This window comes from Pelobates fuscus, chromosome 7 (assembly GCF_036172605.1).
Source record: "Pelobates fuscus isolate aPelFus1 chromosome 7, aPelFus1.pri, whole genome shotgun sequence".
Lineage (NCBI taxonomy): Eukaryota > Metazoa > Chordata > Amphibia > Anura > Pelobatidae > Pelobates > Pelobates fuscus.
Window position 1 is genome coordinate 33,784,642 of NC_086323.1, and position 24,401 is coordinate 33,809,042.

The 24,401-nt window shown below is 36.8% G+C and overlaps 1 protein-coding gene across 1 annotated transcript in view; it reads left to right on the forward strand.

Annotated features, from left to right (window-relative positions):
* LRRC7 (leucine rich repeat containing 7) overlaps positions 1-9,710 on the forward strand; it is a 345,057-nt gene extending 335,347 nt beyond the window's left edge. Inside the window, exon 27 of the mRNA XM_063427909.1 lies at positions 9,295-9,710. Within this exon, the coding sequence (XP_063283979.1) occupies positions 9,295-9,402 (108 nt within the window). The 3' untranslated portion in view covers positions 9,403-9,710. The remainder of the gene's footprint in view (positions 1-9,294) is intronic.
* The last annotated feature ends 14,691 nt before the right edge of the window (positions 9,711-24,401 follow it).

Sequence of the window (24,401 nt, forward strand, 5' to 3'; positions counted from 1 at the left end):
GCACACCAAAAAAAAAAAAAAAAAAAAAAAAAAACTATATAGTGTACCAATACACACACCAAATAATATTACACAACTATATAGTGTACCAATACACACCAAATAATATGACACAACTATATAGTGTACCAATACACACACCAAATAATATTACACAACTATATAGTGTACCAATACACACACCAAATAATATTACACAACTATATAGTGTACCAATACACACCAAATAATATGACACAACTATATAGTGTACCAATACACACCAAATAATATTACACAACTATATAGTGTACCAATACACACACCAAATAATATTACACAACTATATAGTGTACCAATACACACTAAATAATATTACACAACTATATAGTGTACCAATACACACACCAAATAATATTACACAACTATATAGTGTACCAATACACACAAAATAATATTACACAACTATATAGTGTACCAATACACACACCAAATAATATTACACAACTATATAGTGTACCAATACACACCAAATAATATTACACAACTATATAGTGTACCAATACACACACCAAATAATATTACACAACTATATAGTGTACCAATACACACACCAAATAATATTACACAACTATATAGTGTACCAATACACACCAAATAATATTACACAACTATATAGTGTACCAATACACACCAAATAATATTACACAACTATATAGTGTACCAATACACACACCAAATAATATTACACAACTATATAGTGTATCAATACACACACCAAATAATATTACACAACTATATAGTGTACCAATACACACCAAATAATATTACACAACTATATAGTGTACCAATACACACACCAAATAATATTACACAACTATATAGTGTACCAATACACACACCAAATAATATTACACAACTATATAGTGTACCAATACACACCAAATAATATTACACAACTATATAGTGTACCAATACACACACCAAATAATATTACACAACTATATAGTGTACCAATACACACCAAATAATATTACACATCTATATAGTGTACCAATACACACACCAAATAATATTACACAACTATATAGTGTACCAATACACACACCAAATAATATTACACAACTATATAGTGTACCAATACACACCAAATAATATTACACAACTATATAGTGTACCAATACACACACCAAATAATATTACACAACTATATAGTGTACCAATACACACAACATAATATTACACAACTATATAGTGTACCAATACACACCAAATAATATTACACAACTATATAGTGTACCAATACACACACCAAATAATATTACACAACTATATAGTGTACCAATACACACAACATAATATTACACAACTATATAGTGTACCAATACACACCAAATAATATTACACAACTATATAGTGTACCAATATACACACCAAATAATATTACACAACTATATAGTGTACCAATACACACCAAATAATATTACACAACTATATAGTGTACCAATACACACCAAATAATATTACACAACTATATAGTGTACCAATACACACACCAAATAATATTACACAACTATATAGTGTACCAATACACACACCAAATAATATTACACAACTATATAGTGTACCAATACACACACCAAATAATATTACACAACTATATAGTGTACCAATACACACAACAAATAATATTACACAACTATATAGTGTACCAATACACACCAAATAATATTACACAACTATATAGTGTACCAATACACACCAAATAATATTACACAACTATATAGTGTACCAATACACACCAAATAATATTACACAACTATATAGTGTACCAATACACACCAAATAATATTACACAACTATATAGTGTACCAATACACACCAAATAATATTACACAACTATATAGTGTACCAATACACACACCAAATAATATTACACAACTATATAGTGTACCAATACACACACCAAATAATATTACACAACTATATAGTGTACCAATACACACCAAATAATATGACACAACTATATAGTGTACCAATACACACACCAAATAATATTACACAACTATATAGTGTACCAATACACACACCAAATAATATTACACAACTATATAGTGTACCAATACACACCAAATAATATGACACAACTATATAGTGTACCAATACACACCAAATAATATTACACAACTATATAGTGTACCAATACACACACCAAATAATATTACACAACTATATAGTGTACCAATACACACTAAATAATATTACACAACTATATAGTGTACCAATACACACACCAAATAATATTACACAACTATATAGTGTACCAATACACACAAAATAATATTACACAACTATATAGTGTACCAATACACACACCAAATAATATTACACAACTATATAGTGTACCAATACACACCAAATAATATTACACAACTATATAGTGTACCAATACACACACCAAATAATATTACACAACTATATAGTGTACCAATACACACACCAAATAATATTACACAACTATATAGTGTACCAATACACACCAAATAATATTACACAACTATATAGTGTACCAATACACACCAAATAATATTACACAACTATATAGTGTACCAATACACACACCAAATAATATTACACAACTATATAGTGTATCAATACACACACCAAATAATATTACACAACTATATAGTGTACCAATACACACCAAATAATATTACACAACTATATAGTGTACCAATACACACACCAAATAATATTACACAACTATATAGTGTACCAATACACACACCAAATAATATTACACAACTATATAGTGTACCAATACACACCAAATAATATTACACAACTATATAGTGTACCAATACACACACCAAATAATATTACACAACTATATAGTGTACCAATACACACCAAATAATATTACACATCTATATAGTGTACCAATACACACACCAAATAATATTACACAACTATATAGTGTACCAATACACACACCAAATAATATTACACAACTATATAGTGTACCAATACACACCAAATAATATTACACAACTATATAGTGTACCAATACACACACCAAATAATATTACACAACTATATAGTGTACCAATACACACAACATAATATTACACAACTATATAGTGTACCAATACACACCAAATAATATTACACAACTATATAGTGTACCAATACACACACCAAATAATATTACACAACTATATAGTGTACCAATACACACAACATAATATTACACAACTATATAGTGTACCAATACACACCAAATAATATTACACAACTATATAGTGTACCAATATACACACCAAATAATATTACACAACTATATAGTGTACCAATACACACCAAATAATATTACACAACTATATAGTGTACCAATACACACCAAATAATATTACACAACTATATAGTGTACCAATACACACACCAAATAATATTACACAACTATATAGTGTACCAATACACACACCAAATAATATTACACAACTATATAGTGTACCAATACACACACCAAATAATATTACACAACTATATAGTGTACCAATACACACAACAAATAATATTACACAACTATATAGTGTACCAATACACACCAAATAATATTACACAACTATATAGTGTACCAATACACACCAAATAATATTACACAACTATATAGTGTACCAATACACACCAAATAATATTACACAACTATATAGTGTACCAATACACACCAAATAATATTACACAACTATATAGTGTACCAATACACACCAAATAATATTACACAACTATATAGTGTACCAATACACACACCAAATAATATTACACAACTATATAGTGTACCAATACACACCAAATAATATGACACAACTATATAGTGTACCAATACACACACCAAATAATATTACACAACTATATAGTGTACCAATACACACACCAAATAATATTACACAACTATATAGTGTACCAATACACACAACAAATAATATTACACAACTATATAGTGTACCAATACACACCAAATAATATTACACAACTATATAGTGTACCAATACACACCAAATAATATTACACAACTATATAGTGTACCAATACACACCAAATAATATTACACAACTATATAGTGTACCAATACACACCAAATAATATTACACAACTATATAGTGTACCAATACACACCAAATAATATTACACAACTATATAGTGTACCAATACACACACCAAATAATATTACACAACTATATAGTGTACCAATACACACCAAATAATATGACACAACTATATAGTGTACCAATACACACACCAAATAATATTACACAACTATATAGTGTACCAATACACACACCAAATAATATTACACAACTATATAGTGTACCAATACACACCAAATAATATTACACAACTATATAGTGTACCAATACACACCAAATAATATTACACAACTATATAGTGTACCAATACACACACCAAATAATATTACACAACTATATAGTGTACCAATACACACTAAATAATATTACACAACTATATAGTGTACCAATACACACACCAAATAATATTACACAACTATATAGTGTACCAATACACACAAAATAATATTACACAACTATATAGTGTACCAATACACACACCAAATAATATTACACAACTATATAGTGTACCAATACACACCAAATAATATTACACAACTATATAGTGTACCAATACACACACCAAATAATATTACACAACTATATAGTGTACCAATACACACACCAAATAATATTACACAACTATATAGTGTACCAATACACACCAAATAATATTACACAACTATATAGTGTACCAATACACACCAAATAATATTACACAACTATATAGTGTACCAATACACACACCAAATAATATTACACAACTATATAGTGTATCAATACACACACCAAATAATATTACACAACTATATAGTGTACCAATACACACCAAATAATATTACACAACTATATAGTGTACCAATACACACACCAAATAATATTACACAACTATATAGTGTACCAATACACACACCAAATAATATTACACAACTATATAGTGTACCAATACACACCAAATAATATTACACAACTATATAGTGTACCAATACACACACCAAATAATATTACACAACTATATAGTGTACCAATACACACCAAATAATATTACACATCTATATAGTGTACCAATACACACACCAAATAATATTACACAACTATATAGTGTACCAATACACACACCAAATAATATTACACAACTATATAGTGTACCAATACACACCAAATAATATTACACAACTATATAGTGTACCAATACACACACCAAATAATATTACACAACTATATAGTGTACCAATACACACAACATAATATTACACAACTATATAGTGTACCAATACACACCAAATAATATTACACAACTATATAGTGTACCAATACACACACCAAATAATATTACACAACTATATAGTGTACCAATACACACAACATAATATTACACAACTATATAGTGTACCAATACACACCAAATAATATTACACAACTATATAGTGTACCAATATACACACCAAATAATATTACACAACTATATAGTGTACCAATACACACCAAATAATATTACACAACTATATAGTGTACCAATACACACCAAATAATATTACACAACTATATAGTGTACCAATACACACACCAAATAATATTACACAACTATATAGTGTACCAATACACACACTAAATAAAGGCCACAACTTAATATTTCTTGATAAGCTTTTTAAATGATTTCTTATTTTTAGATAAACTTTTAAAAGTTTTATTTTTCAAGATATTAAAATAACAAAAAATTATCATATATATAAAAAAAAATTGAATCATTTTTTAAAATATTGAATAATTTTAAAAGCTTATCTGAAAACATTAGATTGAGGCCATTATTATTTGGTGTGTTGTTTACAGCTTTTTATAAACATTTTCTGGGTTAAAACTTTACTCCAAGCACCATGACTACTTCAGTGATTTCTAGTGCTCATGGTGCCTGGAGTCAGTTTTTCGCTATGATACCCTGCACATACTGAGTTTAACCCGCTTGCTGCTGAAGTAGCCATGTAATCTGGGCATCCTTTGCCAGCCTGGATGAGATCTAGGCTGGGTATTATCAATCATGTGCATACCCTGCGACCCGGTATGTACGCCAGTGTGGACACATTTTGCCAGCCTCTTCTCCTGGGGGGCCCAGGAACTGGCCACCTCAGGGCCCCTCGAGGCTGGCAGTGGCTTCACTTTGCATTCTCCCCTGAGTGCTCACTGCCTAGCTCCCTCGTGTGCACCGCACTGATGCCGGAGCCAGAATATGATGTCATTCTGGCTCCGGCATCATTAAGCGGCATGCGAGGGAGCTAGGCAGAGAGCGCTCAGGAGAGAATGCTCCCTCGCCGCCTGCAGGACCGGCCACTCAGCAGCACCACTGGGCCCCAGGGAAAGCAGGAATCCCCACAGCACTTCCAAAGGTAGGGAGGCTGGGGGATTAAATAAAAAAAAAAATATATGAGAGTGTGTGTGTGTGTGTGTGTCAGTAAGTGTGTTACTGTGTGTGTGTCTGTTAATGAGTGTGTGTCAGTGAGTGTGTTACTGTGTGTGTGTTTTAGTGTGTGTGTCTGCTAGTGAGTGTCAGTAAGTGTGTTAGTGAGTGTTACTGTGTGTCTGTTATTGAGTGTGTGTCTGCTAGTGAGTGTCAGTGTGTGTGTGTGTGTGTGTTAGTTTGTGTGTCAGTGAGTGTGTCTGTTACTGAGTTTGTGTATGTCTGTTAGTGTGTGTCTGTTTGTAAATGTGTTTGTCAGTGAGAGTGTATGTTTTGTAAGTGAGTGTGTGTGTGTCTGTCACTGAGTGTGTGTCTGTCAGTAAATGTGTGTGTCTGTTCGTGAGAGTGTGTGTGTGTGGTTAAAACCCCTTCAGCACTTACCTTTCTCCAGCGCCGGGCTCCCTTGGCGCTGGGGATCTCTCCGCCCCGATCCGCCTCTCAGCTCCGAATGCGCATGCGCAGCAAGAGCCGTGCGCACATTCAAACCGCCCATAGGAAAGCATTGACGTCCAGCGGAATCGCGGAAGCACCTCTAGCGGCTGTCGGTGAAACAGCTACTAGAGGCTGGATTAACCCTCAGTGAAACATAGCAGTTTCTCTGAAACTGCTATGTTTTCAGCTGCTGGGTTAAAATTAGAGGGACCTGGCACCCAGACCACTTCATTGACCACTTAAGTGATCTGAGTGCCTATAGTGGTCCTTTAAGTGTATGTGTATCTTGCACTGGCGTGCACACCGTAGTCGCAGGGGTCGCTGCCCTGCGACCAGGTGCTCGTGCCGTCATGTGTACCGGCCCTGGCCCGCACAGAGTAAGTGCCGTGGGGAAGTCCACGGATCAATTTTCGCACCGGGGCCCCATGGATCGTGTGTATGCCACTGGCTGACACTGTCAGCCAATTAATATGCCGCTCTGCAGAACCTGGATGCGTGTCACCAGGGATGAAGGAGCCAAGGTGTCCGGAAGGGACCCAGGTGAGGGAAAATGGTTTGCCCCATTTCCGAGGATCGGCACCTGGCATCTTAACCACTACTGCAGGCTGTAGAGGTCACAATTGTTGGAGTACCCGTTAAGCGTTATTGGGTTTTGAATAAAACCATGACTATAGCTATCATTTCAGATTTTTTATATTACAATCCAGTATTTAGTGAATAAACCACTTTATATAAGCATACAAATATTACTAAACTTTCCTGAAAACAATATACTGTTTATAAATATATAATAATGATGATAATATGTTTTGAAAAAAAGAAACTTGATATATAAATAAATGTAATGCTTGTTAAACATAAACCGACAATATTAGCTGCCATCTAGTGGCTGAATATCAGTACAGCAGAGTCTTACTAATTATTTGCCAATGTTAGCCATGTGGGGTAAATATAACAAGGATTGAAGATCATACAAGGTTGGTTTCCACGTTGAGTGTAAAAACATCTCTGTTATAATCCTCTCTCTGTATTTGAGTGAGACATTGATATCAAGCAGCCTGTAACTATAATGTTTGTAGATAATATATAAATATGGTATTGGGTTCACTGCAATTCACTGTTTTAGTAATAAAATCTAAACTAACAAAGTAATTCCCTGCACAAAGAGCTACTTTTATCACCAGCCAAATCAAACTAGGAGAAAAGTGAAACCTCAGGCAGACCAAGATGTTTGCCAACAGTAAAGAATTAGAAAACTGGTAAAGGGTCCAAAACGTGGTGAAGACATCAGTTTAAAAGACAGATAAAACAAATTCAGGTCATTAACAACATAATAGGGTTTGAGGAAAAAATGGCAACAAGACATGCCTCTGTTAACAGGGCTCTGTGGGCCATTTAGGAATATAATGTCACCAAACAGTGTGCCTTGATGTAGCCATTTCAGGGTAATGTTGCAGCAATCAAACTAGGTTTAATGATGCACTTGACACATTGTAACAAGAATTGCATCAATGACAATTCACAGTTGAGGGATGGCATGACAAAAGCCAGGGGGGGACAGCCATCATCCTAATGGGCTGTTCCATTTTTGGGGGCCTATTTACTGTATTTAAAAAGTCACTAAATCTGCCTGAACATATTGTTCAGGCAAATGTATAACCTTTTGGGGGAGGGGAGGAGTAGGGAACCTACCTCCTGCTCTCATGGCCGGGGATCAATTACCTTCTACCTCTCCTTTTTGACGTTTCTTTACTGCTCTCTTAGCCATTAGCCCAGATGTTTTAATTTGTGTTGACCTATCTCTAGCCCTGCACTCGGGGACTTCATGTGACCTGTTTCATTCTGTTCCCATTTACTCATTATTAGAGTTTGCTCTCGAGACGTTTACATGCTGACCTGACTATTTGGGTCCTTCCTTTGTATTAATATGTGAAAATTAATAAACATCTTAATTACAAACAAATGACTAAATCTGGTTGAACTGCTAGAAAGTAAACATTGTTACCCTACCAATGAGCTATCATTAGAGAGGAAACTGACATTGACAACAAAAAAATCTACAAAAAAAAGATATGTATATTTTTTTGCAAATCCCATTAATGGATAAAATTTGACTTGTTAGGTTGGAGGCTTTCTGTTTGGATCCAATTTATACAGCAGTTAAATATCTAGAGCTACAACCCCTAGGATGCTTTGCTGGCCTACATGCTGACAAAGCTTTATGGGATTTGTTGTAGCATAGCACATATTCCTTGCTTGTAATGAGATGTATAACTTGTTCGTTGTTTGTGTTTTTTCTTACAGGCAAATGGACACAATTTTGCACACATGGAACACGAGAAGGCAGTTTCGCTGTTGAAGAGTTTTCAGACTACAGTAGATCTAGTAATTCAACGTGAGCTTACTGTCTAAATATTTTTATAAACAGTAAAGATATCATTTAGACAGATCTTATCTTCAAATAATTACATTTATACATAGGAAACCAATTTTGCCAATTGCTGGATCAATGGCAAATGTTACTGCCAAATGTAAATGATGTGTCAATATGGATTTTCTGATGTTCACTGTATAAATCGCAGAATTATCTGGATATTGTTAGGGTTTATCTGTCAGCTTGAGGCTGTGTGTCGGTGCAGTTTTATAAAAAATAAATATGTGGATTTCAAATTTTTGAGAGCATAGAAAGCACAGATGCTGATCTGATATTCAAATTATTACGAAACACTGCCTCAAAATTGTATATGCCTTTTATATAGAATATAAAAAAATAAATAGAAGGAATTGCAAGTCATATTTTGACTTCTATACAAGATGATTACAAAGCAAAATAATATTTTCTTAACTAATGAATTAATTGATAAGAAAGTATTTAATACAGATTTAGATGTACACTGAATTAATCCCTTTTTATATATATGAAATAGATGCTCTTGCCTTATGGAACTAATCATAAATGTATAGAATTATTTCCTTGGATTTAAACAAAACCAATTCAGATGAACTTTTTTCACTGCCACCTCGACAAGCAATACATGTTTTAGCAATATGTTGCTTGCCCATTTGGCAGTGTTCTCGTTAATGCATTTGACAGGCCCTCATATTAGACCGGGGTTCTAGATGAGTTGACGGGGGTAGTTTTAATGAGTCGGAAAGCAGGGGCTGGCTGGTGGCTTGGAGACAAATGAGCCCTTACTGAAAATAACCTATATAGGTGTTCTATATACAGAATCCCAGGACAATACTAGAGGGTTATTCACAACACTAAAAGTTGAGGTTAGTCTCTCCGACTCCCAAACATTCATCAGAAACAGTAAAGTATCATAATGGGTAGGTTATCTCCAGCCTGATTTTCTCAGATAATTAACATATCTGCTCATAATGCACATCCGTAGCATTTACAGGAATCATTTCGCTAAACTTTATAATAGCAGCTTTTTTCCATGATGGTCTTAAACCAGGCGTCTAACAGCTAGTGTTCCCTCTAAGCAGTGTTAACATTCATAATTAAAGAGACGTTCCCCGATAGAGTTGACTCGTTTTTTTCTCCTTTATATAAAAATTGAATTAAAGGAACACTCCAAGCATCATAAGCACTAAAGCTTGCTATAGGGTTTATGGTGCCAGTAATGTACATATAATGGGTTGACCTTTTACCTGGCCTGCCTGCCTCCACTACTCCTAACAGAGTGCAAGGAGCTCTGTGTCTCAGCTAGGTCTGGTGGGGCAGGGCTGAGAGCAATCACCGGATGATCTCAGTCAATGAGATAACTCTATACTGCAGGACTCAGAGCAATCACCGGATTATCTCAGCCAATGAGATAACTCTATACTGCAGGGCTCAGAGCTATCACCGGATTCTCTCAGCCAATGAGATAACTATGTACTGCAGGGCTCAGAGCAATCACTGGATGCTCTTAGCCAATGAGATAACTCTATACTGCAGGGCTCAGAGCAATCACCGGATGCTCTCAGCCAATTAGATAACTCTGTACTGCAGGGCTCAGAGCAACCATTGGATGCTCTCAGCCAATGAGATAACTCTTTACTGCAGGGTTCAGTTTAGGAGAGCTAACGGAACCTTCTAAGCAGGAGCTTCAGAGTCTCTACAGGAAGTAGTGGAGCTGGAGATCGGCACCTGCAGACCGCAGGTAAGTGGTTAAACTCTTCTAAAACATTTTGACTTCTTGAAGTGGGGTTGGTGACATCATAATCACCAAAGCTTGCTGTATGTTAATGGCGTTGGGGTGTTCCTTTAAAAAATATGCCAAAGAAATATTTAATAAAAAAATAAAAACTTACTCACATTTGAAGTTCCTGCCTATACTGCAAATCTTGAAGTTCTGTAACGTCTTCAGTATGCACTTCCCAGGCCTGAAAGTGACTCAGTTAGTCATCACTTTCAATAGACGTTGTGGTTAATTGCAGCTGTCTACATGTCATTAAGAATGCTAGTGCTATTGGACCATAATGACAAACCTTAGAAAAAAATATGGCAAAAAATGATGCCATATAGAACAAAACTAATTATTACTAGAAAAATAAACACGAAAGAATATTAATAAAAAAAAATAACCCTCAGCATATCTAGCTCTAGCCTATTCATTGCCTTACACATGTCTAGATGCCCAGAGAATACGTTCAATAAAAAAATTGTTATTATTATTAAGAAAACATCAAATCAAATATTTCTTTGCTAATTGCTTTTTAGTGCTGGATCACTCCTTAGATGGAACATGGCACACAGCCAACCAGCCCCATGGTAGGCCAGCCAGCCCCTCTCATCCATCATACCTGGGGTGTTAAATAAAGTAAAAATGTCAGTAGAAAAAAAAAATATTGTGATGGCGGTGGTGTTAATCATTGCTCCCCACTAAGACACCCATTGACCTCGAAGGTTTTACTAAATACGAAACTAAAAAGACAGGAAACTGTCAATGCTCTGTGCTGAGGTTAAGATCATGCAAAGTGTTACAAAATCCATGTACATTTCTTTTACCTTAAGTTTATGCTAGCCACCTCAACAAAAATGTTTCCTTAGTCTCAGATCTCACCAAACATGCACTAACCCGAACCTGCAGTGGAAATCACGAATGCTCAGCTCTCTAAAATACATACAATGTGTTTGAGATCCCAGCACCCCTTCCTTCCATTCCTGGTAAAATGAGAGGATGGGTTATTACTTCTAAGCTATATATAAGAGGATCAATCAATGCCCAGCTCATCTATGGATACACATGTTCTTCCACTGTGCCGACCCTCCTGGACCAGGGATGTTCCTAAGTGCCAAAACTGCCAGAAGCTCCTGGACATCTAACTGTATATTAACTCACACTCCTTAACCACACAATCCCAAAAAATGAAAATATGTCCCTATTACTCAAGCACCTTTACTCCAATAATTAGGGTTTTATTTCCCACCCGTTCCCCTTGCCTACATTAGTAGAACAATCTTGAACAAATGATCATGTAAAATAATTTCCTACTTGCCAACCAAGACCTTGAATTCTTCATTTTCTTTATATGACCACACACAAGTCACTTATGAAACATAGTTTAAACCATTATTGCAGGGAACATGTAGGTGAAGAAATCCAAGCCACCATTCAAGCATATGTCTCAAGGTATACCCCAAACCAGTCCTCATGACCCAGCAACAGTCCAGGTTTTGTCAGCATTTCCACTGGAATAAAAAAGGGAAATACATAAATCCTGGATTGTTGGTGGACCAAGAAGACTGGTTTGGGAACCACTGGTCTAAGGGATTCTTGTATAAGGAATAATTCTGGGGCATTGTGCTTCTCTTAGAACAATCAACATGAAAACCAATGAAATGTTCCACTTCTCGAACTTTGCCCTTGAATGACCCTTTAGATTGAATCTTGGAATCTGTATCTCCATTGTCATGACTATGTTAAAACATCTCTTACCACCATCATCAAACTCCATCAGTAAACTCCGATGCATGTAATGCTCCTTTCGCAGCTGAAATTGAATTATTTAATATTTATAAAATATCTGTATGATCTTTTTGATGCAACGAAGACAGAGCTTTGAGGACTGTTAGCTTTTCGAAGGCATGTGGTTTGCTTTATTTTAGTCTTAACTAATCAAGAATAATTCTATATATTTTCAAGCGCTTATGTGGATAATGTTCAAAAAAAGTGATTCAGATCCATAGTTGCACTGTATACGTTTGACCCAGTCGTAAACTGGCTGATTAATTTATTTTTTTTATTTACAAGTTTATATTATGTATTTTTCGTTGCTTTCTAGGAGGAAAATGCAGAAAACTTAAATGATTTTAAATCTTGATTGCAGATAGTATATTCTAGCACCCTGAACCCCAGACCAGTGATGTCCAGCCTATAGTGCATTATAGGAAATGAAGTCCACAAACATTTGCAGTGTCGGATTTCACCATCACTGTTCTAGGGGTTCACTGATTTGTGAGAAAACAAACAGAATTTGTCAGAACTCAAAAACATACAAAAGCCCAAAAGATGTAGCTGCCTGAAAAAAAATGTACATTTTTCATTACCCAAATTGTCAAATTATATTTTGTATTAAATGCTTCTGTCCACGGCAATATGACATAGTGGTACTTTCTAGATAATTCATATTTTTATCAGCCAAATTGGGAACAAATGTATAGATGTGGTATTTTACATTAAGATATAAGCATTTTGTTTTTTCATTATATGAATTTATTGAAGAATCATAATTGGGCAAAACACATGATTTTTGAAAAAGTACAAATTCACACGAGGAGTTTCCATAAATCATCTGATGAAAATGCTTTTATAAAACATGACGGATTGTGCACAAGTTGAAAAGTGTAAATATTGACCAATGGTTGAAGTATATTTTTTAATTTGGCTTATGTGACTTTGCTAGATTATTTTACAGAAATGGTAATGTCCCGTCCTCCAAACCTTTGACAATTCTTTTAACAGATAGCACTTCATGTTAAAAAAATAATAATCTGTTGGTGTACAGGCAACCATGCTTTTAGACACAGCTAGGGCAATTTATTGTTTTATTGTGTAATTCTGATATTATTGTAACGCAAATATTGAATGCGGGAATTCTGAAAGCCTTTTTTCAATCCTCTGATAAGGTGTGTAGGTGTCTGTGTGAACAAGCCTTTGTGTAAGGTAGGCTAGAATACAGATTATTAAATCTTCTCATCCCGGATTCCTTGCTAAACATTTATTGATTAACGCCAGCGTAATTTAGAAGTCATTTAGTGGCATTTTATGTCATTGTGTGGGTTGATCGTTTATATAGACGTTGGAATAATAATTAATTTAAAAGCATCTAGTATTGAGCGGACAATTTGATTAAATGCATGCCTGTAGATTATTATAGCAACATCTCTCTTTGAGATTATAAGGCACAATCAGTGTCTGTGTTATTCTCGCCATGTGCTTGTGGAGATCTATCATGTAAGAATCTCGTAATTATTGCATTTTGCAACTCCTGCTATTTTTTATATTTAATTGTATTGACTGAAAGCATTATCCCTTTCTCTCAGTGACTATATATTTTTTAATTGTATAATTTGCAGATATCATGATTACTAAAGGGATTAACATAGAAAGACACATCTTAACACTGTACTTCTTCTGAAATATGCCCACTGCTAAACATTTATTCCTGACCCCAAAGTGTTAAAACCACCATTTATGTGGCTTACCTCCAACCTTGGAAGGGGTTAATACGTACCTTATTTCATCATCAGCAGAATTTACGATTTTTAGCCAATCCAATGCTTTCACATATGGAAATCATCATGAAGGAGGGATGGGGGCGAGGCCAAACGCCGTTTTGGCCAATCAGTACCTCCTCATAGAGATGCATTGAATCAACGCATCTGTATGAGAAAATGTCATCGTCTCCATGCAGAGTGTGGAGACACTGAATGGCACTTTTGCCTACTGTGCAGCCCTGAGCAAGGAAGCATCTCCACTGGCCATCTGAGGAGTGGCCACTGGAGGTGTCTCTAGGGGGCAATGTAAACACTGCCTTTTCTCTAAAATGCAGTATTTGCATGAAAATGCCTGAAGGTAATGATTATACTCACCAGAACAACTACATTAAGCTGTAGTATTATTTTACAGAGAGGGTAGAGGATGCATGGAATAGCCTTCCAGCTGAAGTGGTAGAGGTTAACACAGTGAGGGAGTTTAAGCATGCGTGGGATAGGCATAAGGCTAGATACTAATGAAAGTATTTAGAAAATTGGCCAGAGTAGATGGGCCGAATGATTCTTATCTGCCGTAAGATTCTATGTTTCTAGTTGTTCTGGTGACTATAGTGTTCCTTTGTTAATATAACAATAGCAGCTTTCAATCTAATACAAAATGCAGGCTTCTTCTAGAATTAAAAGAAAACAGTAGAATTTCCCATAATGTTACATAAGTGAAACTTACTGTCTCTTTCACCCAGTGGCTGTTTAACCCCTTATGACCGGAGGGCGTACTATTACGTCCTTTTAAAAGCGGCTCTAAACGCCGCAGGGCGTAATAGTACGCCCTCCGGTTTTTAGTAACTTACCCAGGGAGCCCCCCCGCGGCAGATCTTCCTCCTCCGGTCCCTCCCGGTCATATATATTTAACCCTATAACTTTCCAAGACACCATAAAACCTGTACATAGGGGGTACTGTTTTACTCGGGAGACTTCGCTGAACACAAATATTAGTGTTTCAAAACAGTAAAATGTATTACAACCATGATATCGCCAGTAAAAGTGACATTTTTTGCATTTTTCACGCACAAACAGCACTTACACAGACGATATTATTGCTGCAATACTTTTTACTGTTTTGAAACACAAATATTTGTGTTCAGCGAAGTCTCCCGAGTACAACAGTATCCCTCATGTACAGGTTTTATGGTGTTTTCAAAAATTACAGCGTCAAATATAAGGCTTGTGTTTCATTTTTTTCACATTAAAATTCGCCAGATTGCTTACGTTGCCTTTAGGACCCTATGGTAGCCCAAGAATGAAAATTACCCCTATGATGGCATACTATTTGCAATAGTAGACAACCAAAGGTATTGCAAATGGGGTATGTCCAGTCTTTTTTAGTAGCCACTTAGTCACAAACACTGGCCAAAATTGGCGTTTTTTGCATTTTTCACACACAAACAAATACTAACGCTAACTTTGGCCAGTGTTTGTGACCAAATGGCTACTAAAAAAGACTGGACATCCCTTATTTGCAATACCTCGGGTCGTCTACTATTGCAAATGGTATGCCATTATGGGTGTAAATTTATTTCCTGGGCTACTATACAGTCTCAAAGGCAACGTAACCAATCTGGCGAATTTCAATTTCAAATGTAACACGCTATATTTGACCCTGTAACTTCCCAAAACACCATAAAACCTGTACATAGGGGGTACTGTTTTACACGTAAGACTTTGCTGAATACAAATATGTGTATTTTATTGCAGTAAAAGCAAACAGTATTATGACATTGACAGTTAAAATGTCATGTAGAACTAAAAAAAAACAAAAAAATCTTATTTTCTCCCATTTTTTTCATATTAAATTATGTTTCATAGCTAAATATTTGATATTAAATGAAAGCCCTGTTTCCCCTGAATACAATGATATATAATAAGGGGGGGGGTGCATTTAATATGAAAGAGGTGAATTACGGTAGGACAGACATATAGCGCAAATGCCAGGTTTTGTTTACGTTTTGTTTCGTTCACAACTTGTACATTTGGCTGCGGTGTTAAGGGGTTAAGGGTGATATGAGTTTTACTCTGCAAACAGCTTCAAAATATATATTTTACCCCAATACACTTCACACATTTGCGTAAATTGCATCAAAACCCTGTATTTGTAATTAATACTCCTCTTACAATGATATACCAGCAACCAATACAATATAGAACAAAACATAGCGCGTATTGTAAATCTACAGTTCTAAATTGAACTCAATCTGGAGACAGAGACCCACAGTACTTGTGACAATATTGTTTTATGTAACCTGATTAGATGGACTGTAGAAATGCAAGTTTATATTGTTGTTTCCAAAGGAAAGCCAACACTATCGTGTTAAAGCACATTTCTGGAGTAAAACCCGTAGGATTCAGAATTAAGTCTTCATCAATTTTAACCCCTTATGGACATATGACGGAAATATTCCGTCATGATTCCCTTTTTTTCCAGAAGTTGTGTCCTTAAGGGGTTAACCATATCTCCCGATAGTCCCAGGTTTTGTGAGACAGTCTTATTTTTGGGGACTCTCCCACTCTCCAACTTTTGTTCCCTGGTGTCCCATGTCTTGGGAACTATCGTCAGCAAGTGCAGCAGGCTGTCTCATGTGGCGCAAACTGAACACATATGCATGCATGTCCTTGATTGGGTCTCACCAGCGTGATGTCAAGTCAGCTTTTCATTTAAAAACAAATTGTAATTAGATTGCATAGAGAATGTGAGAACCATATTGCTGGACTCAAATGCTCAGTTATATTTCCAGAGACAGTATAGGTAATATTAAAGGGACACTATAGTCACCTGAACAACGTTAGCTTAAAGAAGCAGTTTTGGTGTATAGAACATGCCCCTGCAGCCTCACTGCTCAATCATCTGCCATTTAGGAGTTAAATCCCTTTGTTTATGAACCCTAGTCACACCTCCCTGCATGTGACTAGCACAGCCTTCCATAAACACTTCCTGTAAAGAGAGCCCTATTTAGGCTTTCTTTATTGCAAGTTCTGTTTAATTAAGATTTTCTTATCCCCTGCTATGTTAATAGCTTTCTAGACCCTGCAAGAGCCTCCTGTATGTGATTAAAGTTCAATTTAGAGATTGAGATACAATTATTTAAGGTAAATTACATCTGTTTGAAAGTGAAACCAGTTTTGTTTTTTCATGCAGGCTCTGTCAATCATAGCCAGGGGAGGTGTGGCTAGGGCTGCATAAACAGAAACAAAGTGATTTAACTCCTAAATGACAGTGAATCGAGCAGTGAAATTGCAGGGGAATGATCTATACACTAAAACTGCTTTATTTAGCTCAAGTAATTTAGGTGACTATAGTGTTCCTTTAAATACAGTTAAAGGAACAGCTCACACACACAAAAAAAGTTTTAAAGTTTTAGATTTCACAAGGCCATTTAAAATCACCTATCTTAGCAAACAATGATGGTGATTTACATTGTGTCAAGCCAACCACTGCATCACAGCACCCCTGTGGGTCCCATGTAAATCTCCCATGTTGGAATTGTGGTGGGACCCACAGATGTTGGGGTGCTGTGACGCAGTCGTAGGCCACCAGGAAACAAAAGTGGGAGAGCAGGAGAGGTCCCCAAAAATAAAACTGTCTCACAAAACCTGGGACTATTGGGAGACATGGTTAAAAGTGTATGAAGACTTGATTCTGAATCCTACGAGTTTCACTCCAGAAATTAGCTTTTAACACGTTGATAGTGTTGGCTTTTATCGGAAACAACAATGTAAACTTGAATATCTACAGTCCATCTAATCAGGTTACATAAAACAATATTGTCACAAGTACTGTGGGTCTCTGTCTCCAGTTTGAGTTTAATTTATAACTGTATATTTGTATCCATGTGAAATGTAAAACTGCATATTTGTTTTTGTCTTTAGGGCAGCACCACTACTTATAAATGCATGTTCTGCGTGTGCCCCCAATTCCCAGTTTTTTGTTTAGGCAATACCGTCAGCCCACATTCCAAATAATCTTTTATCTCTTTCCCTCCTTGTGCATTTCGTGATGACGTACCACTCTCACATTCTTCTAACTTGTGGATTTTTTAAAAGTGCTTCTATCTGGGCTATTCACGAAAAGGAGAATTCAAAGTTAAATGAAAGTGATTTTCACATTTAAGGCCTAATAGCTGAAATGGAATTACAACTGATTTAGAGAATTTTTCCGGTTCGGCTATTTTGACTTTAAATTTGAAATCCATTTTGAATTAAATTTGAATTCTCAATTTAGTGATTAACCCTGCCAGACACCCAGTCAGAGACGGCTCCAGTTACAGCAAAATGCATGCATAATGTAAAGGTGAAATACATGCATACAGCGAGTGTTCCATGCTGTGCAATACCTGTGATAATGCAATCACTTTTAAACAAATATACAAACCAAAATAAAGCAATACAAGCTTTGAAAAGTAGTAATTAACATTTTAAAACTTAGTATAAACAGATCCCATTGAATTTTGGGGCAAAGCCTCTCAGCTAGGGAAGTTTCTTCAACCACCCCCTCCCCCCCTTACACACACTGAGTGCATGCCCTAGAAGCAGGTTACAGAGCAGGATTAACCAGTTACCTAGGGTCCAGAGGTTAGACATGGACATTGGATTCAATAATTGGCTTGGCCCCATTAACCATCCTTATGCAAAGAATTAAAGGGGTCCCAAACGGGTGACCTGCATAGGGCCCCGTGGAATCTTAATCCTTCTCTAGTGGGTCACCAGAAAAAAAAACTGAACTGGGGGTTTAAACTGGGACTAATCTGCTGGATCCAAGACCAAGAAGAAATTGTATTAAATTCTAAAATGCCACTATGTCATATTTGCAGAACATGTGCAGTTAAATGCATGCTTTTGCCACATGATCAGATTTCAATAAGGGATTAACACCCAGTGAATTCAGTAACTTTCTTTGCATCTTGTACCCCATAATTAAGATTTTTAGCATATAGAGAGTCTAAACTTTATGCTATGGGCATCTTTCTTGCAAAACCAAGTTAAAAGCAAAGATCTGTATGTGTTAGGGTTCCTTTAACAAACTACAAATTTTATTTTCATCTGGGGAGAATTTTTTCTGCTCTGTGAGTCAGCGCTATAAGTTTAATAGAACTAAGCTTAGTCTTTTGGGAATGCATTTTGTTTAAAACCACTAACCCCCATCCCATTGATTTTTTTTTTGTACATTGTATCTATACAAGTTGAGCAGTTGGTTGTTGTACATGCATGGCCCTAAAATATATACAAGTCCTAACTATTTTGCTGTGTGTTAGGAATTGTATATCTAGCTGCTTGAATCACTAGCTCCTGTATTATAAGGAAGAGGTTCTATGTGCTATATTGCAAGATCCTGCTATTGTTTTAGGTCACAATGTAACAGATTTGTGACACGTTTTTGTTAACATGCACAATGTACTGTATTCGTTAACGAGTGTTTTGTCAAACTGTGTGAAAGGAATCTTGAATTCAGTTTGGAAGGCTGGCAGTTCATTGCTTAGGGTATAACTCCTACATATCTGTTACCCAGGACAATTGGTAATTTTCATATAAAAATGCACAGACACAACAAGGTTTATTCTGTAAACAACAAATTGTAATTGTATTGATATGTAAACCAAATTGTAAAATGTTAGCAATATGGGCTTATTTGTAAACATTATCGAATTCCGCTTTAGTCAAAAGTATTTTGTTTTTGCCTCATTATGGCAATTAAGTTTTCAAATCATTACCATTTGCTGGTTAGTGAATGAACCACTTTAATATTTCTTAATTAAAAGATTTATTCAGTAAATACATAATTGTAAAAATTAAGAGAGGAAATTGAAAATTTTAAATCAAAACAATCTGGAAACATTTTTCAAAAACCCGTATTTTTTTTTTTTTATCCTAATTTTTTAAATTTTTTTGTTAATTCTTAGTTCTGTTTAGTGAATAAATGATATTTCCTACAGGAAAATGGATGGAAAAAAAAAAAGTGGGGGGGAGGGGACCACATTTCTTGATGCATCATTCTACAACCCAGTCTCTTGTATGTTTTTTAAGCTACAAAAATCATTCACACTTCATAAATGCTTTTTTGAACCATTTATAACAATGGTGAAATTTTGAATAACCGTGAAAGAACATTTGAATATTTTTCCTATTTGTGATAAAATTCAGATCATTGTTAGCTTTATTAGAAAAATAGCCAAACTTTTATATGGAACTATAAAATATATAAATATTTTAACAGTTTGGGTGCCAGAGGGTTAATACGAAAAACTACGAAAAGAAAATGTTTAACATTGACGCAGGTGGCGATCTTGAATTATTTTCTTTTTCTTTCCATTTTATATTGTTTTTTTCATTTATTTTAAAGAAAAGTTGTGGTTTTTGAGCTTAAAATTATTTCTGAAAATCGTCATTTTGTAAGTGTGAAAAAAAAAATGCTATATTATTAAAAAAATAAAAAACTGTACTTTTCAGTTTATATGATGGATGTAAATTAAGCTGAGGCACTAAATATTTACTAGTTTATTAAAATAAATTGTGAATGTAATACACGTTTTTGAAGTTTAAAGGATTTACTGAAATTGAAAGCTGCTTTCTTTACTGTATGTGCAGGAAGTACAAAAGCTATATTTTACACATTGATTCAGTGAAATCAATTTTCGTTACGTTATTTTGCACATGACAAGGTGTATACTTCCAGTTTAACCTATGTATTCATTTATTAAATTGGTAAGGTGTATAATGTGTTTAGGATGAATTTTGCAAATGCTTTCTGTATATACAAAAAAAATACAGGGACTAAATCAATGCTGTGCAGGGTATGGCAGAGCCAATTTTTTTCGGCTTTGATGTACCAAATTTTTTTCAGTATTCAAGTGTTTTAAATAACGTATACAAAAAGGAAAAGAAGTCTATTGTACAAAAACTAATAAAAATGTCACATTATTGTACAAACTGCTCGTACTTTGTATTTTGTTTATTATTTAAACTGAAGATTTGATTTAGATTATTGCATAATTTGTCCCGGTTTTGTTTTTCTTTTGCTCCCGGTTGAGTGATAATCCTTACAATTACGGACAAATGGCTAATAGTTTAGAATAATTAGAAATGTTTACCGAAAAGCATACTGGGAAACTGTCCAAATTTGCAGATTTTAACATGTACTAACATTTTAAGACATTTTTCCGAAGTCCTGAACTTTGAATTCTCACAATTTAAGTCTAAATGGCAAAACTAACTCTAGCTGATTTGGAGATTTTTTTTTTATCTCAACTTTGCCATTTAGAATGGATTGCTGAAATTTGAATTTCAGTGAATAACCCTTTAATGATGGAGGTGCAGCCACATTTATATTCAAGGAACGCTACAAGCAACCAGATCACTTAAGCTCATTGAAGTGATCTGGGTGCAGTGACCCTTCCCCTTTTCCCTACAATAGTAATTAGAGTTTCTGAGAAACTACAATAATTATCTTGCAGGGTTAAGACTACCTCTAGTGGATGTCAATCGAGGGAGCTATAGTGCTAGGAATACAATTTTTTGTATAGTATCCCTTTAAATATAAAAGACAATCACCCTATGGAAAGTGTGAGTTTATGAACTATCCATTTTGGCATGGATTGTATTGTGTGCCTCTCTAATATAATATAGAATAAATACAATCATTACTAGACATGCGGATTTGTGTAAATGCCTTGAAGGAATGCTCTAAATACCATAGCCATTATAGCCCCGGTGCTGTCCCAAGGTAAAATGGCAAACCACTTTAAAAGCATTGAACAATTCACTGGTTCTGTTGGCTACCTTGGCAACAGCTGTTTTATTTCCCCTCAGCTGACACTCTCCGCCAATGAGTGTGGTCCTGCTTTTTACTATTCTAAAAGATCAGACACACCAGATGTAGCTGCAGGGACTCCGTGCGACCCAGGTAAGTTGTCAGACTGAGGACTTGCAATATTTGGCATCTTCAAAGTATAATGCATCTCTATGAGGAGACGCTGACTGGTGCAGCATGGCAATTGCCGTGCATCCGCAGCCGGCCACCAAACTTTCTCTATGGACAGTGGCGTACACATGACCCATGGGGCCCCGGTGCGAAAATTGATCCGTGGGCCCCCCCCCCTCGCGCTTACTCTGCGCGGGCCGGGGCAGCAACACACGGCGGCGGGCACCTGGTCGCAGGGGTTGCGACCGCGGTATGTACGCCACTGCATGCAGATGCGCACACACACTTAAAGGACCACTACAGACACCCAGATCACATCAGCTCAATGAAGTGGTCTGGGTGTCAGGTCCCTCTAGTTTTAACCCTGCAGCTGAAAGCATAGCAGTTTCAGAGAAACTGTTATGTTTCACTGAGGGTTAATCCAGCCTCTAGTGGCTGTCTCACTGACAGCCGCTAGAGGCGCTTCCGCCATTTTAAGACACTGAACGTCCATAGGAAAGCATTGAGTAATGCTTTCCTATGGGCGGTTTGAATGCGTGCGCGGCTCTTGCCGTGCATGCGCATTCGGAGCTGAGAGGCGGAGGGATCCCCAGCGCCATGGGAGTCCGGCGCTGGAGAAAGGTAAGTGCTGAAGACACACACACACTCTCACGAACAAATGCATACACACATTTACTGACACACACACACACGCGCGCGCACACACACACGCGCGCGCACACACACGCGCGCGCACACACACGCGCGCGCACACGCACGCGCGCGCACGCGCACGCGCACGCACGCGCACGCACACACACGCGCACGCACACACACGCGCACGCACACACACGCGCACGCACACACACGCGCACGCACACACACGCGCACGCACACACACGCGCACGCACACACACGCGCACGCACACACTCGCACACACACACTCGCACACACACACTCGCACACACACACTCGCACACACACACTCGCACACACACACTCGCACACACACACTCGCACACACACACTCGCACACACACACTCGCACACACACACTCGCACACGCACACTCGCACACGCACACTCGCACACGCACACTCGCACACACACACTCGCACACGCACACTCGCACACACACACTCGCACACTCGCACACACACACTCGCACACTCGCACACACACACTCGCACACTCGCACACACACTCGCACACACACACACACTCGCACACACACACACACTCGCACACACACACACACTCGCACACACACACACACTCGCACACACACACACACTCGCACACACACACACACTCGCACACACACACACACTCGCACACACACACACACTCGCACACACACACACACTCGCACACACACACACACTCGCACACACACACACACTCGCACACACACACTCGCACACACACACTCGCACACACACACTCGCACACACACACTCGCACACACACACTCGCACACACACACTCGCACACACACACTCGCACACACACACTCGCACACACACACTCGCACACACACACTCGCACACACACACTCGCACACACACACTCGCACACACACACTCGCACACACACACTCGCACACACACACTCGCACACACACACTCGCACACACACACTCGCACACACACACTCGCACACACACACTCGCACACACACACTCGCACACACACACTCGCACACACACACTCGCACACACACACTCGCACACACACACTCGCACACACACACTC